The 13059-nt window shown below is 50.4% G+C and overlaps 5 protein-coding genes across 5 annotated transcripts; 3 read left to right on the top strand and 2 right to left on the bottom strand.

Annotated features, from left to right (window-relative positions):
* Positions 1 to 749: 749 nt before the first annotated feature.
* Positions 750 to 1197, top strand: Asppvi_003892 (uncharacterized protein; the record flags this gene model as incomplete). Its single annotated transcript, XM_043299849.1, has 2 exons — positions 750 to 852; positions 932 to 1197. 2 exons carry the CDS (start codon positions 750 to 752, stop codon positions 1195 to 1197), a joined length of 369 nt encoding a protein of 122 aa, XP_043155784.1.
* A 1158-nt stretch (positions 1198 to 2355) lies between these two features.
* On the top strand, positions 2356 to 3525 carry Asppvi_003891 (putative peroxisomal dehydratase; the record flags this gene model as incomplete). The annotated part of the gene is made up of 5 exons (XM_043299848.1): positions 2356 to 2475; positions 2532 to 2580; positions 2647 to 2967; positions 3027 to 3120; positions 3183 to 3525. The coding sequence occupies 5 exons, from the start codon at positions 2356 to 2358 to the stop codon at positions 3523 to 3525; spliced, it is 927 nt and encodes a 308-aa protein (XP_043155783.1).
* Positions 3526 to 3688: 163 nt separating this feature from the next.
* Positions 3689 to 5853, bottom strand: Asppvi_003890 (GMC family oxidoreductase; the record flags this gene model as incomplete). The annotated part of the gene is made up of 3 exons (XM_043299847.1): positions 3689 to 5225; positions 5279 to 5722; positions 5798 to 5853. 3 exons carry the CDS (start codon positions 5851 to 5853, stop codon positions 3689 to 3691), a joined length of 2037 nt encoding a protein of 678 aa, XP_043155782.1.
* Positions 5854 to 7269: 1416 nt separating this feature from the next.
* Asppvi_003889 (putative integral membrane protein) lies at positions 7270 to 8905 on the bottom strand (the record flags this gene model as incomplete). Its single annotated transcript, XM_043299846.1, has 8 exons — positions 7270 to 7556; positions 7619 to 7686; positions 7737 to 8128; positions 8171 to 8238; positions 8296 to 8332; positions 8381 to 8565; positions 8616 to 8751; positions 8807 to 8905. The coding sequence occupies 8 exons, from the start codon at positions 8903 to 8905 to the stop codon at positions 7270 to 7272; spliced, it is 1272 nt and encodes a 423-aa protein (XP_043155781.1).
* A 1988-nt stretch (positions 8906 to 10893) lies between these two features.
* On the top strand, positions 10894 to 12527 carry Asppvi_003888 (peroxidase family protein; the record flags this gene model as incomplete). The annotated part of the gene is made up of 7 exons (XM_043299845.1): positions 10894 to 11068; positions 11133 to 11251; positions 11303 to 11333; positions 11389 to 11538; positions 11591 to 11911; positions 11961 to 12135; positions 12197 to 12527. 7 exons carry the CDS (start codon positions 10894 to 10896, stop codon positions 12525 to 12527), a joined length of 1302 nt encoding a protein of 433 aa, XP_043155780.1.
* Positions 12528 to 13059: the final 532 nt, after the last annotated feature.

Raw genomic sequence — 13059 nt, 5'->3', positions numbered from 1 at the left:
ATTTTTAAATATCGTCTAGGTCACAGTCCCCGGGATAACCCACCGGGAAAGTACTGCAAATGGCACCGATTGTTTCAGTGCGTGTCCACAGTCACTGCCAGGTTTGGCAGTCCTTCATTGGGCGATATCCCATTGGACTGCACTGCGTTCTGCGGGACACATTTCCTACTCGTCTTCAGAGGCTGGGAGGGGTCCAGGCCCTCTGGTTCTCACGGTTGAATTCCGGCTAAAGAGGCAGTAATAATAATATGGATCGAATCTGAGCAGAACCAATAGAAGTGTCCAGTTTCCATCGGGTCCCAGCTGGCAGGATCACTTTACCCACTATGGATCGATCAGACTATTCTTTGGATATCTTCATCTCCCCAGATTTTCAGAGACTTGATCTTTACAGTACCACAACAATGCGTATCACGAGTCAGTGTTAAACGGCTCAAGACCATGACATCCTGCCAAGGCCGTAGGTACGTGGCCCACTACGTGCTTATACGGTCCGTCCCATGCATGTGAACACCAATAAGACTTTGGCAATCCCACCGGATCTACGCTGGGTCCCTTTACGGCAATTGAGATCATGGCCAGTGCTTAAGACTTCTCGTGCGTCTGATTCTTCCGATCTGGTGAAGAGGACCAGGCGCTGAGCGTCCCAGACCAAATTCGAGACCATCATTGCAGCTTGGACTATTTTTGGGGACGATCAAATATACCTCAGCGGCATCATGGAGAACCCCGGTTGAACACAAGCGGCCATGTTAGCTATTCAATTCGACGGTATCTGGCTCTTCCCCAAAAGCCCTCGTTGGCGTTGCGCCAAATATGGAAAGGATGAGGCCTTCAAACACACTGGTCAGGGTAAGTAGAACATACCAGCGCTGGACACGCTGGGCTGACATTAAAATTAGTACCATGGCAATATGCATCAATCAGTCAGCTTCTCTGATTTTGGATCCCATTCCATTGCATGACATCCAGAATCCCGTCCCTCAATGGAAAGAGATTCCCGTTTGCGATGGTGCCTTCTTCTCCGGACGATCTGAGAACGCACTTGTCTCTTGGTACCTTCACTCCATCTTGGCCTCCGTGGGAATTGTGTCCTCATACGACCAGGCCGTCATCAACGGTAGTTTGCAGGCGCGGTCGTTCMTCGTTGCCATTGGATTGTCGTCCTTCCCAGTGGATGCTTTCTGGGCCGACTGAAGCTCTCTAGGATCACTGCCGTGGGAATGCTGGTCAGTTTCAGTATCTGGATTGGGTATGAACCGTGACGAAGATCCAACGAGTGCTAACATACCCTCAGATGCTCCACTGCTTACGCCGAGAGCGGCGATACCGGGGCCGCAAGCGCGGTAATTTCCGTATGTAGTTGCCACCTTCGCATTGCCCGGGTTGACTGCCGCCTACCGCTCTTCAGAGAGAGGTCAACAAGCTGATCCGGGACATCATCCTTCACGTCTGCACTATTATCTCTGGGTGAGATATCATGATAATTGAAGGCAAAGGAAATAGCTGAAGCCAAAACCTGGATAAGTCGAGTCCAATCTCGCCGACAGGGAACAATCTTGCCGGTCTTTGGAGCAAGGAGTATGGGAGAGGACCAGCGTGGTCATTTCCAGTTGGTCTGATGTTGACCGCAAGATGTAGCCACTTTTATGGTGCGTATGAATCTATCAAGCGCACGAAAAGTGCGACGCACCCTTCTCAGTGGGATTCAGTCTTTGAAATACATTTCGATGGCCATGGACTCGTGGGGGATGACTTTGTCTGCGTTTCGTCGGTTGATTTGATCCTCCCCCTAGAGTCACGAGACTACTATCACGTGAACAGTGTATGGTGCCCCAATTCTCCAGGCAGCCGAGTCTAAGAACGGCCTGAGATGGAAGCGCATATCCTGTGGTGCTTTTACTGAGAAATTGATATTATTCTTAGTAGTAATGGTCATCTGCAATGAAATTTGTAGGCTCATCGAAGTTCATGGCCTGGAGAGATGTTGCGTCTTTGTTAGTGGACATTATTGGTAGCTTCATAAATATATATCTGCTCCAACTGATGATCACGATGCATACAAAGAGTTCGATTCCTCTATACGATATTCTTCTAAACAACAGGACCTCACACAGGTTTATTCAAGTTATATTTTCGCGCAGAAGTGTCCAAATCCGATGGGAAAGGAACATGTTGATAAATCCAAAGTTGCAGAAGCTCGGTCTACACGACTCCAACCGCGTCCCGAAATGCCTCGGCAACCCCGCATAAACACCAAATACATAAAGAGCCATCGTCATCCGTCTTACATCAATCGCTGCATTTTCATCAATTGCAGACCAAAAGAAATCTACATTACTCCTCAAAACGAAAATGTCCGGACCCGGAGCTGGCTACGAATTCCCCGCCCAGGAAGTCTCCTGGCTCAAGCGGGATGTGTTGCTGTTTGCCAACAGCATCGGGGCGACCGCTGATGAACTGCACTTTCTCTACGTATGAAGTGTCCTACTGTCACGACTCCCAAGGTTACTATTAACAATTTTATATAGGAGCTCCATCCCAATTTTGCCGTCTTTCCGACTTATCCCATCATCCTGTGTAAGTTCACGCCGACAGAGGGAGACCACTGCATGATCAATCTGGCTGACGTGTCTCGCAACGTAGCATTCAAGCTCACAGACTCCGAGGTGACCGACTTTTATGCTCGTCAAAAAGCCAGTGCGGTTCCTGGTGTCCCCAAATTCGATCCCAGACGGTCGGTCGATGGCCAGCGGAAATTGACCGTCCTCAAGCCCCTTCCACCGACCAGTGCTGGAAAGCAGTTTGAATTGCGCAACAAGGTCATTGGTGTCTACGACAAGGGCAAGGCTGGTTCAGTGATGGAGACAGAACAAACCATCGTGGACAAATCAACAGGGGAGGTCTACACCAAGATAGTGAGCAGTGGGTTCTTTGTGGGCCAGGGTAACTGGGGAGGTCCCAAGGGTCAGTTACTTGCCTCCTTTCACGCTCTCGAATTGCAGACCTTAACTTGTGTGTTCTAGGCCCCAGCACTCCCAACTATCCTCCCCCAGAAGGCCGTAAACCTGATGCGACACATGAAGTGCAAACCACACCCGAAACCCCCCTTCTGTATCGGTAAGTCGTTGCGACGGTTGCGCTACTCGATAAGAATTTTGGCTGATCAGCACTTCCTAAAGACTGAACGGCGACTATAACCCTCTTCATGCTACACCCGAGCCAGGTCAGCAGATGGGCTTCGGAGGCACCATCATCCACGGTCTCTTCAGCTGGAACAGTGCTGCTCACGCCATTCTCAAGGCGTTTGGTGGCAGCAATCCCAACAACTTTCGCGAATTCCAGGCACGGTTTGCATCCCCGGTGAGGCCAGGTGACCGTCTCACCACGGAAATGTGGAAGGTCGGCGATGCCACGGATGGGTTCGCGGAGATCCGATTTGTGACCAAGAATGATAAGGGCAAGGTTGTCCTGAGCAACGGTCGGGCTTTGATTAAAATAGTCAAGTCAGGATCGAAATTGTAAGACTCTAGAGTTAAGAGCACACCAAAGTACCATGTCTACGGAGCTGCTCGTGCACAACTCGACTGATTAAGATTATGGCTGAAGGTAGTTTAACATACAGCGGTCCCCAACAGCAGCGCTCCGACAAGAACAGGGCATTGTATATATATCAATGAGAGAAGATCTACGCAGCATCCGCAATAATGACGTCGGCCGCCTTCTCGCTGATCATATAAATGGGAAGCGCGATGTACCATCCCGGGATCTTGGGGAACACTGAAGCATCCACGACGCGCAGGCCGTCCACACCTCGCACTCGAAAGTCCGAGTCAAGGACGGCATTTGTATCCCCGTCGGCTCCAATCGCTGCAGTACAGCAGGCATGATGGCCCCATGCCTCCCGCTTGATAAAGTCCTTCAAATCCGCCTCGGTGGTCACATTGGGACCGGGCCATACTTCTTCAAATTTGCCGTCCAAAGGCACCAGATCATTAAAGATCTTGCGGGAGAACTGCATGGACTCGTAGACGGCCTGAAGGTCTTTCTCGTCTGCCCCATTCTCCGTCACACCACTGTCGAAGGAGTTGAAGTTGACGAGTGGAGTATCTCTAGGGTCCGCCGAGCGCAGTTCGATCGTGCCGGCATTGTTCCGGCTCTGGGCCTTCAGGGTGATCCAGGTCCAGTGTTGCGCATCCTTCAGGCCCTCGTACGAGTAGTTGGGATAGTAGCCTGGAAAGTTGACTGGAGCTCCTGAAATGAGCACATCGGGCTTGTCTTCGGCCGTGGATGTTTTACGGACGATAGCAATGGCAATGCCGTTGGTTGTATAGGTACCCTTGTCGATGGCGTTGTTCTGCCACTGGTCCAGGCAGGGATCAGGCATGCTGTACATGAATGTGCACTTGCTTGTGAGGACAAAGTCCGTGGGGGCCTTGCCCACAACGCCGGTCTCATATCGGTCCTGCAGGTTTTTGCCCACGCCAGGCAAGTCCACCAGGGTGCGGATGTTCCACTTGCTCAGCTCTTCCTTTGGCCCAATACCACTAAGCTTGAGCAGCTGGGGCGTGTTGAAGGCGCCCGCCGAAAGGATCACCTCCTTGGCAGCGTTGACACTGCCAGGAGTTCCTGCGGATGCTTTGCTTGCACGGGGATCGGCGCGGTACAGGCTCTGACCCCGGAGATAATCGACACCAATGGCTCTGGGTCTCCCACTGGTCGTGTCAAAACGAACATTTGTTACAAGTGTATTCAACTGGATGTCCAGGTGGTATTTGCGAGTACCGTCCTTGTTGACACTGTTGACTGTCTGCATGAGAAAGTCTCGAGGACCGGTGCGTTTGTAGTCGGGCACATCTACCGCGATGGGGACTTGAAAGAGTCCAGTCTGCTGGTCGCGGGTGGGCAGCGGGTTGTTGATGTCGCGCAACAAGATTTCCCCCAACCCAGTGACGGTAGTGATTATCATGCCCAGCAGTGACTTTCCCGCTGCGGTAGCTGCCGCAAGGACCAAGGACAACAGCTTCTGATCCTCCAGCACTAGGGTCAACTGGGTCAGACTGGTGGTCAGCCAACCGTCAAAGCCATGACCTATCAGGCTGCTGGGAAGGTATCGGTTGCGCTCGAGACGTTCGAAATAGCCGCGCATCTTATCGGGGGCCCAGGAGTCATTGCCAGTAAGCGTGGCGAGATCTTGCCAGTCGCTCTCATATGGGTAGATGGTGCTGCAGAAGTCAGCATACGCCAAGACATCTCAAATGCAATTAGGAAGACTCACATCATGGCGTTATGCGCCGAGCAACCACCCAGTGTGCCTGCCCGGGGATACAATATGCCCAGGGGCTCCGAGTTCGCTGGAGGATTCGGGCCAACATACAACTCCCCGGCAGGAGTTCGATAGGTCATCTTAGAGTCTTGCTTCTGACGCTCGAGATCCGAGTAGTGATTCACAAAATAGTCCCATCTCATCGGCTCATATTCGGTTGATTGCAGCTGAAGAGCGGGAACTTGTTGCCGGAGTGCATCTCCTTGATCATCTCCAGCATCGAGCAAGAGCACCTTGTACCCGGCAATGGCCAGCCGGGCCGCAAGGGGACCTCCTCCAGGTCCAGAGCCGACCACGACATAGTCATACTGAGCGGTCTCATTGGTCGCTCGTGGTGCACTGTACCTTGACCGAGCCTGGGGTTGGTGATACGCTTGGTGTCTTGCATCATAACCACTGAAGCATAGGATGGGCGTATCAGCTTTCATTATCCTGGACGATCCGCAAGAGGTATAGAATCAGGCTGCTTACCTGACCAAAGTCCCAAAGAAGAGGGAAAATATCGAGAGACCCCTGTTGATGTGCATGTTGGGCCAATGACTGTGCTCAAGGGACTTGTGATGCTGCTGGGCAAAGTGACCCTAACAGAAAACAAAGCTCTGATCCAAGATGAGTTTATATCTACTCCGTATCAGAAGCAGAATCTCCTGAATTTACACCCGTCCCAACGTTTCCAATCACATAGTTAACGCGAGTATTGATCGACGTTCGCAAATGGGCCGCTTTTCCTCGTGTTACCGATGGCCATGAGCTATTCCCAAAAGGAGATCACTGCAAAGCGTGGCGTGGCGTGGCGTGGCACCCATAGGCGTACCTGACTGGGAGCAATGACTAACGGACTGGCTCGAGACTGAGGAATTCGAAGCCTCCTACGACGGCATGTACGCGGAAGGACACTAGCTCCAGTCTGCATGATCAAAATACGTTCCCGCGTGTGCCCTAGTCGACGGACATTAGTAACGCTCACCGGACGGGATATTTTGCGACAAGGCCCAATCAGGTTGTCAAAACACGCCAGGATGCGCTTAGTGTATCCTTAGCAGAGAGTCATACACTGGATGAACTCCTCCCAATCAATCGTATTGCTATCTTCCCGCCGCCATTTCCCTACTGCTATTGTTGTATACTATGTTCACGTTGTGGGTCATCCCCCAATCCATGACATGCCCGTCAGACGTATTTCTGGAGTGATCATTACCAAAAGTATCAACTAGGTCCTTCCCGCACCTAACCAACAATATACATACTAGGTAAGGTAGGGTGTCGGATCCTCTCCCGGGAGGGCCTAGCTTTGGACGATCATTTATCTCCCCGAGAAGGCACTGTTGTGGAGCACTGCAGAAAAGTGGCGTTCAGCAAAGTTCGCGCCGTCTTAACGGACGGTTTTAGCTTATGATTGTCAGTGCCTAACCGAAATGACACTTGACGCCTCGTTTTCGGAATACAAGGCTTTTCCGAGAGACAGTTGGCAGACCCACTTTCTACTAACAGCGGACCTGCCGTCGCGCTGCTTACTGAATGGGGGAATTGCAGAAATTGACTTGTGTCAGACTAGAACTAGCGTATCTGCCTCGAAGCCATGCTTAATTGCCTTTATGCTGCTTTTCAGTTGGCGAGTTGAGCCATTCAGGGTGACTGAGACATTGCTGTTTGAGCTTCATTGGAACGGAGAGCATAGTCTATAGCAGTGCGCAACGTAGATTATCGACAAGAAGCTAGTGGATACTAGCGTTCGAATTCGATTAATCTCTAGTACTGATTATTATAGACATATTGGTATCTAATAGGTAGAACAGAGCCGAGGCTGACTTCAAAGGAGTGACGCGGAACCCAAACGCTTAGAATATGAGAATGATATATCTTGACAAAGGCAACGAATGGATGTAAACAAGACCATCATTTGCAATACTAAGAGCGGGATTCCCATCCAGACGCCTTCAATGTCATGCTGGACGACCGGCGTCTTTTGGGGCATGTTCCAAGTCCACCAACGGCACAAACTTTCCGTCTGACCAAGCATTGAGGCTCGAACGACCCAGAATATTTCCCTCCGCTCTGGAAGCAGCTCTTCCCGACCGAGTCGCGCTCTGCTTGGAAGCTGTACGAGTGGTGTCTCCAAACATGGTCGGACATAGACGACGCATTAAGGCACGCAAGGCTGGCAGACAGGCGCAAATGATGCCCACATGGACCTCGATCGTACTCCAGTATCCGACTTCGACATAGTCCCCTGTAGCACAGAACAATTGTCAGACAGATTCAATGCAATCCACATGTTAAGATTGGTCTTACAGGTAACATTGTCGGTCGCGGCAAAATGGATGAGCGAGTTGAGTCGGAGGATACTGACCAAAGTGACACTGTACTGCATCAGCTGCGAGAAAACATCATGTGCAAGCAAAAGACTTACAAGATTCCTAAGCTGAACATGGACATGACAAAAAGCTTCTTGCGCAGCGAGAGGTTGAGCCGATACAGCTCGCGCAATGGCAGGGCCATAACGGTCAGATCCAGAATCATGTTGATCGCGGCTGCAGACCACCCTTGGGCATTGATGTTGTTGCACGAGTAGTAGCCTTCACCGTCCCAGCGCAGCCAGGCTCCCTTGATGGGTCTGCATTGGAAGACCGAAATCAAGACAAAAACAATCAGGTAGCCCGCATTCAGTCCGATTACGACATAAGTCATGATCCGAAAGGGACGCGCGGGAAACACACGCAGGTAGAATAGGCAGATGGAGATCTTGGTCAGTGGGATGATACTGAGATAAACCAACTCGTCGTAGAAGTAGATCTTGAGATCCTGTCAAAACTACCCATGAGACTGCCATCTGAGGAAACTCACATAGAGGATATGCGTGATATTGTCTGGTGGCACTGTCCACATGTCTTTTCCCAGACCCAAATTGGCCACTGCGATAAGGGTCAGTATATACACATCATTGAAAAGGCGAAATAAGGGTTACACACAGACAACCGACAAGGCAGAAAGAGGAATGACCAGTGACTGAGCAAATTAGCGCGCCTCAACCGCGTAAAGCCAAAAGTTTCTCACCATCGTTACGATCATTGCTAAATCATCCATCCCAAATTGACCACCACAGTATGGCAGCCTCGCGATCATGCGCAAAACAAAAGCAATGAGGGCCAAAACGCCTCCAGCAGCCCCGGTAATGGAGACCGCGCGAGTCCGGTCTCGAATCGGCACCCCACAAGCCGATGAAGTCACATTTTTCGTAACTGATCCAGTCAGTCATTCGGACGCTCTGAGCCTACAGACATGGAGTTACCTAAAGACTCGCGAATGGTACAATTTGCTTTCACACATGTTTCCAGTGTGCTGGTATAGACCGGATCCGTACACATACACGTTTGGTTTGTGATGGTGCAGTGTGAATGGGGGAGCGTCGACACAATGCATTGCAGCTAGATAAATCAGTATGCTCCTTCCAGAATCGATGACATATCGGTGTCGACCTACAGCGCATGAGGGCAAAGCTGCCGCCAGCTTCTCCATGTTGTTGGCAGTGACATAGCCAGCCCATGAAAGAAGGACAAGGAGAATTCCGAGCACCTTCATTCTGCTGAATGCGTATGTTTGGGATAACCAGGAGGCGAATCGAACAACATGCGAATCTCCAACTTCAACGGGGTGAAAGAGAAAACCCCAAACATAAAGAGAATCCCCTTGATGCATTCCCGCGGTGACTCCTACTGGCAAGCGTCGCGATCGTCAATCAGTGACAGCCCGACAACCACAAAGCCGGAAAGGTATGATCACCCCGCGATCTCTTTTTGCCCCTGCTCCTATGCAGCACACCAGTTCCGCATATCGCTAGGGCTTTGTCATGGCGGCAAGTCATGACGGCAAGTCCTAACAATCGTCCAAGTATCCTGCTAGCTAGGAGAATTGTCAAAAGCTCTGGTGGCTGCGCTGATTGGGCGTATCACCTGCTGATCCGGAGGGTCTGGATCCCCCTAAAGGCCACAGAACCCCTGGCCATGCAAATCGAGGGAAACATAACATAACTGGCTTCTAGGTCGAGAATGCAATATGCTGTGGAACCGTACTATTACACGACATGAACTTTAAGCAAAGCACAAACCACCTTTTCCGTGTTACCAAAAGGGTAAGAATTGAACAGGCATGGGCCATTGTATCTTGCCCCTTTGGACTTCCACTTGCCAGATGTCTGAATTTGTCAGGACTCCAACTCGAGGACAAGCAATAATGGATTGTCTAATGGTGTCGAGTCAGGGTCAATTACGCGACGGCTATGTACTATTACGATCGACACCATGCATGGCAGTTACCCCAGCGTGGTTACTGCAAACTCTTCAACATTGGCTTCTTCGAGCCCATCTGCGAGAGAAGCTGATTTACTCAGGCCCTGGCCAGCACCTGAGGCTCGGCCCATCAAGCTTTTTGATGTTTGTCTTAATCGGAATTCGAGGGGGAATGCGAATGTCTGGTCCAGATGAACTCTATTGCTAGCAAGCTGGTTACAGATAGACGTATACTTTACACCATACACACTTTCGTGAACAGTAATGGCCATGGCCTGCATATAGCCTGAATCCAAAGCAAATTTAACTCTCCACTAAACCCCTTCCACATACGACTTACCTTAGTCAGTGTGGCACTTTGCCAAGCCGTCCACCTGCCAGAACTGGTTTCTTCTTCGTGCTGTCATTTCTTTCCAAAAGTCATGATTGGCTCGTCTAATTTTTGCTGGAAGCCACAATGGAGTTCAAATGCATGCAGCCAAGACTAGGCGCGAGGTTCGCTCGTGTTCGGTTCGGACTTACTTCGGAACTCAAGATACGCCTTGTGGAAGGTATATATGCTGATCTTTGGTAGGAACATAAGCGAAGAGGGTAGGTTTCTTGCACGGATCTGATCGACGTTGGCTAGTTTGCCGTTGTGGAATATCTGGGACACCCGGCGGTGGGACTACCGCCGCTTTAGGTAACGGCAAATGATACTAAATACGAACCATGCCGTTTCTTGTGACCAGAATGGAAAATGCGGGACTCGAGAGTAAATAGGGTTCAAGGGCGATATTTCCGGGGCTGTTGTTGTTCTATCTTCTAGAGCTACGCTGTCCGGCTACCGTGTTGAAATTGGCATGAAACCCGCATGTCATTTTAGACTAGGAACTTATTCTGTTGGCATGTGGAGCCCTGTACGTCTACATGCCGACTCCCTGTTCCGGGTTCTTGCTAGCGGCTATCCTGTTTATGTCGCTTAGAACCATTAGGGTCGGATTTGCCGTGTAGTAGAATTAGGAAGTCAGTGCGAGCACTTCATATTCAGATCGACTCAGGACAAGGTAATTAGTAAAGGTTATAGCGATCGCCCGTCACAAATACTGAATCTTCAGGGGCATACCCTCGTTTATGTCACTGAATATGAGTCGTTGTGCTCTCATCATCTAATTTTATAGAGGCCATTCCCAGTTTCCTTGATGAGAGTGGTCCAGCCAGTGCTTTACTGTACATCCTCTGGAGAGCTTTTTCACTTGACGCTGCTAATACTCTTTGTGGCCGTCAGATTCATGTTCTAGGATGAAGGCGATTATTTCCTTGGCCATTCTGGGTCTGGGTTCCCTCGCCTCAGGCTTTCCTGATCATATGGGAGGATCTGCTCATAAAAACTGCCCATATGCCGCGCTGAAAGAGAGAAAAGATCCAGAGCTGGGAAGGCGATTCCTGGTGGACTCGATGTCCGAGCCCATTGATGGTATATTCCATTCTTATCCCCGCTGGACTGTGAGGGTGTAAAAATGGTGTTAATAGAGGAACAGTGACCGGCCTACACGCGTTCCAGCCCCCGGATTTCAAGAATGGAGACCAACGGGGTCCTTGTCCTGCGTTGAATGCACTGGCGAATCACGGTTATATCCCTCGCAGTGGTGTTGTGTCGGTACGTGATATTACCCGAAGCAAGAAGCTCTGGCACTCAACATGAAAGCAGTTTGTCGATGTCATTGCGGCCATCAACAATGGTAAGGATATCTATAGGACATGTGTTGCTTGGGCTTCGGTTGTTGACCTTTGCAGTGTATGGAATGGGAGTGGACCTGGGCACCATCCTCGCACTGATGGGACTCGTGTGGACGGGCAATCCACTTGCCCTCGATCCCAGTTTTTCTATCGGAGGTCGCGATACTGGAGTGAACAATCTACTGAACAATCTGGGGGGTCTCCTAGGTGTGCGCTAAGTTCCACCGCGAACGAATATTCCACGACTAATTGATTCTAGGGGAGCCCCAGGGCCTTATTGGTTCGCACAACTTTATCGAGGCCGATTCCTCCAACACGCGGGACGATCTGTATGTTACTGGGAACAACTACGCGCTGAACATGGACAAGTTCATGGAATGGTACAACATGTCAACGGACGGGACTTTCAGCATGGATCTGATGGCTGAGCGGGCCAAAATACGCTTTGAGCAAAGCATTCAGACAAATCCAGAATTCTATTACGGGCCAGTGACGGGTCTCATTGCTCGCAATGCTGGTTATATGTTCCCTGGACGACTGTTCCGCAATCATTCGCGCGAGAACCCAGATGGTGTTTTAAGTAAGGATTAATCGTCCAGAGGGTGAGTGCAAAACTGACAAGCAAGTAGCCAAGGAGATTGTTCGCAGCTTTTACGGCATCTACGGAGAAGAAGGAAACCTGACGTACCGCGAGGGATGGGAAAGGATCCCTGAGAATTGGTACAAGACTCCGTTAGATTATGGCTTGGTGCAGCTGAATCTCGACTTAGTGGACTGGTCGCTCAAACATCCGGAACTTGCAAGGTAAGTCTCTTGCTCCTGCCGACCGCGTCGCCCCCAATGCCGCTCATCATGAATCGTCTAGTATCGGAGGAAATACCGGCACGGTCAACAGCTTTGCCGGGGTGAATCTCGCTGATGTGACGGGAGGCGTCCTGAACCTCACTACCCTCTTGGAGGGAAATAATCTGCTGTGCCTTGTCTTTGAAGTGCTCAAGTTTGCCAGTCCTAATGCTTTGGCTGGACTTTACAAGACCCTGGCAGTCCCGTTGGACATGATCAACAAGATCATCGCCGTCCCACTCCTGAACATGTCGTGTCCGGCATTCAAAGACCTGCAGATGGGCGGTAGGCCACTCTGGGATGCCATCAAGGATGATTTCCCCGGTGCCATGAAGAGTGGTGGTGCCCTGTGATGGTGGGTATTTCTTCATCCACCATACTACTTCAGGGTTACCTTGCATGTTCGATTTATTGTATACTATCTAGTGCTGCTGAATGCATTCGTCAGCTCATATGTGCGTTAACCTTAGCCCAAGGATTAATTGGATCATAATACACAGCTACTGTCAATATTTAGACCCATTCAAATTGAATAGAGTGAATCAGAAGGACGCATAGTTGCACATGTTGATCCGGCAAGAGCTCTAATATAGTCTCGTGCTGTAGTCCCTCCCGACCTCCTGCGATTGGTGGAAATATCAAGGGAATCCTCATCATCTCCGCTATGGAGATACCACAAGTCTCGTCGAGTAGATGGCGTGTTCCTTATAGACCAGCCACGGAGGAAGCCTTGGCCACTGATCGTTGCTGGATTCGTCACGTTCCTCGGCTACATGTCTGCTAGGAAATAAACACCATCGCGCCCGGTGCGGCATGGCGGTAATTGTATATCCTGTCAAGAGGTTTATGAGTATGATTCTCCGTGTGTTATACTTTAACTGATTA

The sequence above is a fragment of the Aspergillus pseudoviridinutans genome (assembly GCF_018340605.1).
Source record: "Aspergillus pseudoviridinutans IFM 55266 DNA, scaffold_3, whole genome shotgun sequence".
Classification (NCBI taxonomy): domain Eukaryota; kingdom Fungi; phylum Ascomycota; class Eurotiomycetes; order Eurotiales; family Aspergillaceae; genus Aspergillus; species Aspergillus pseudoviridinutans.
This window is presented reverse-complemented; position numbering and strand designations above follow the sequence as displayed.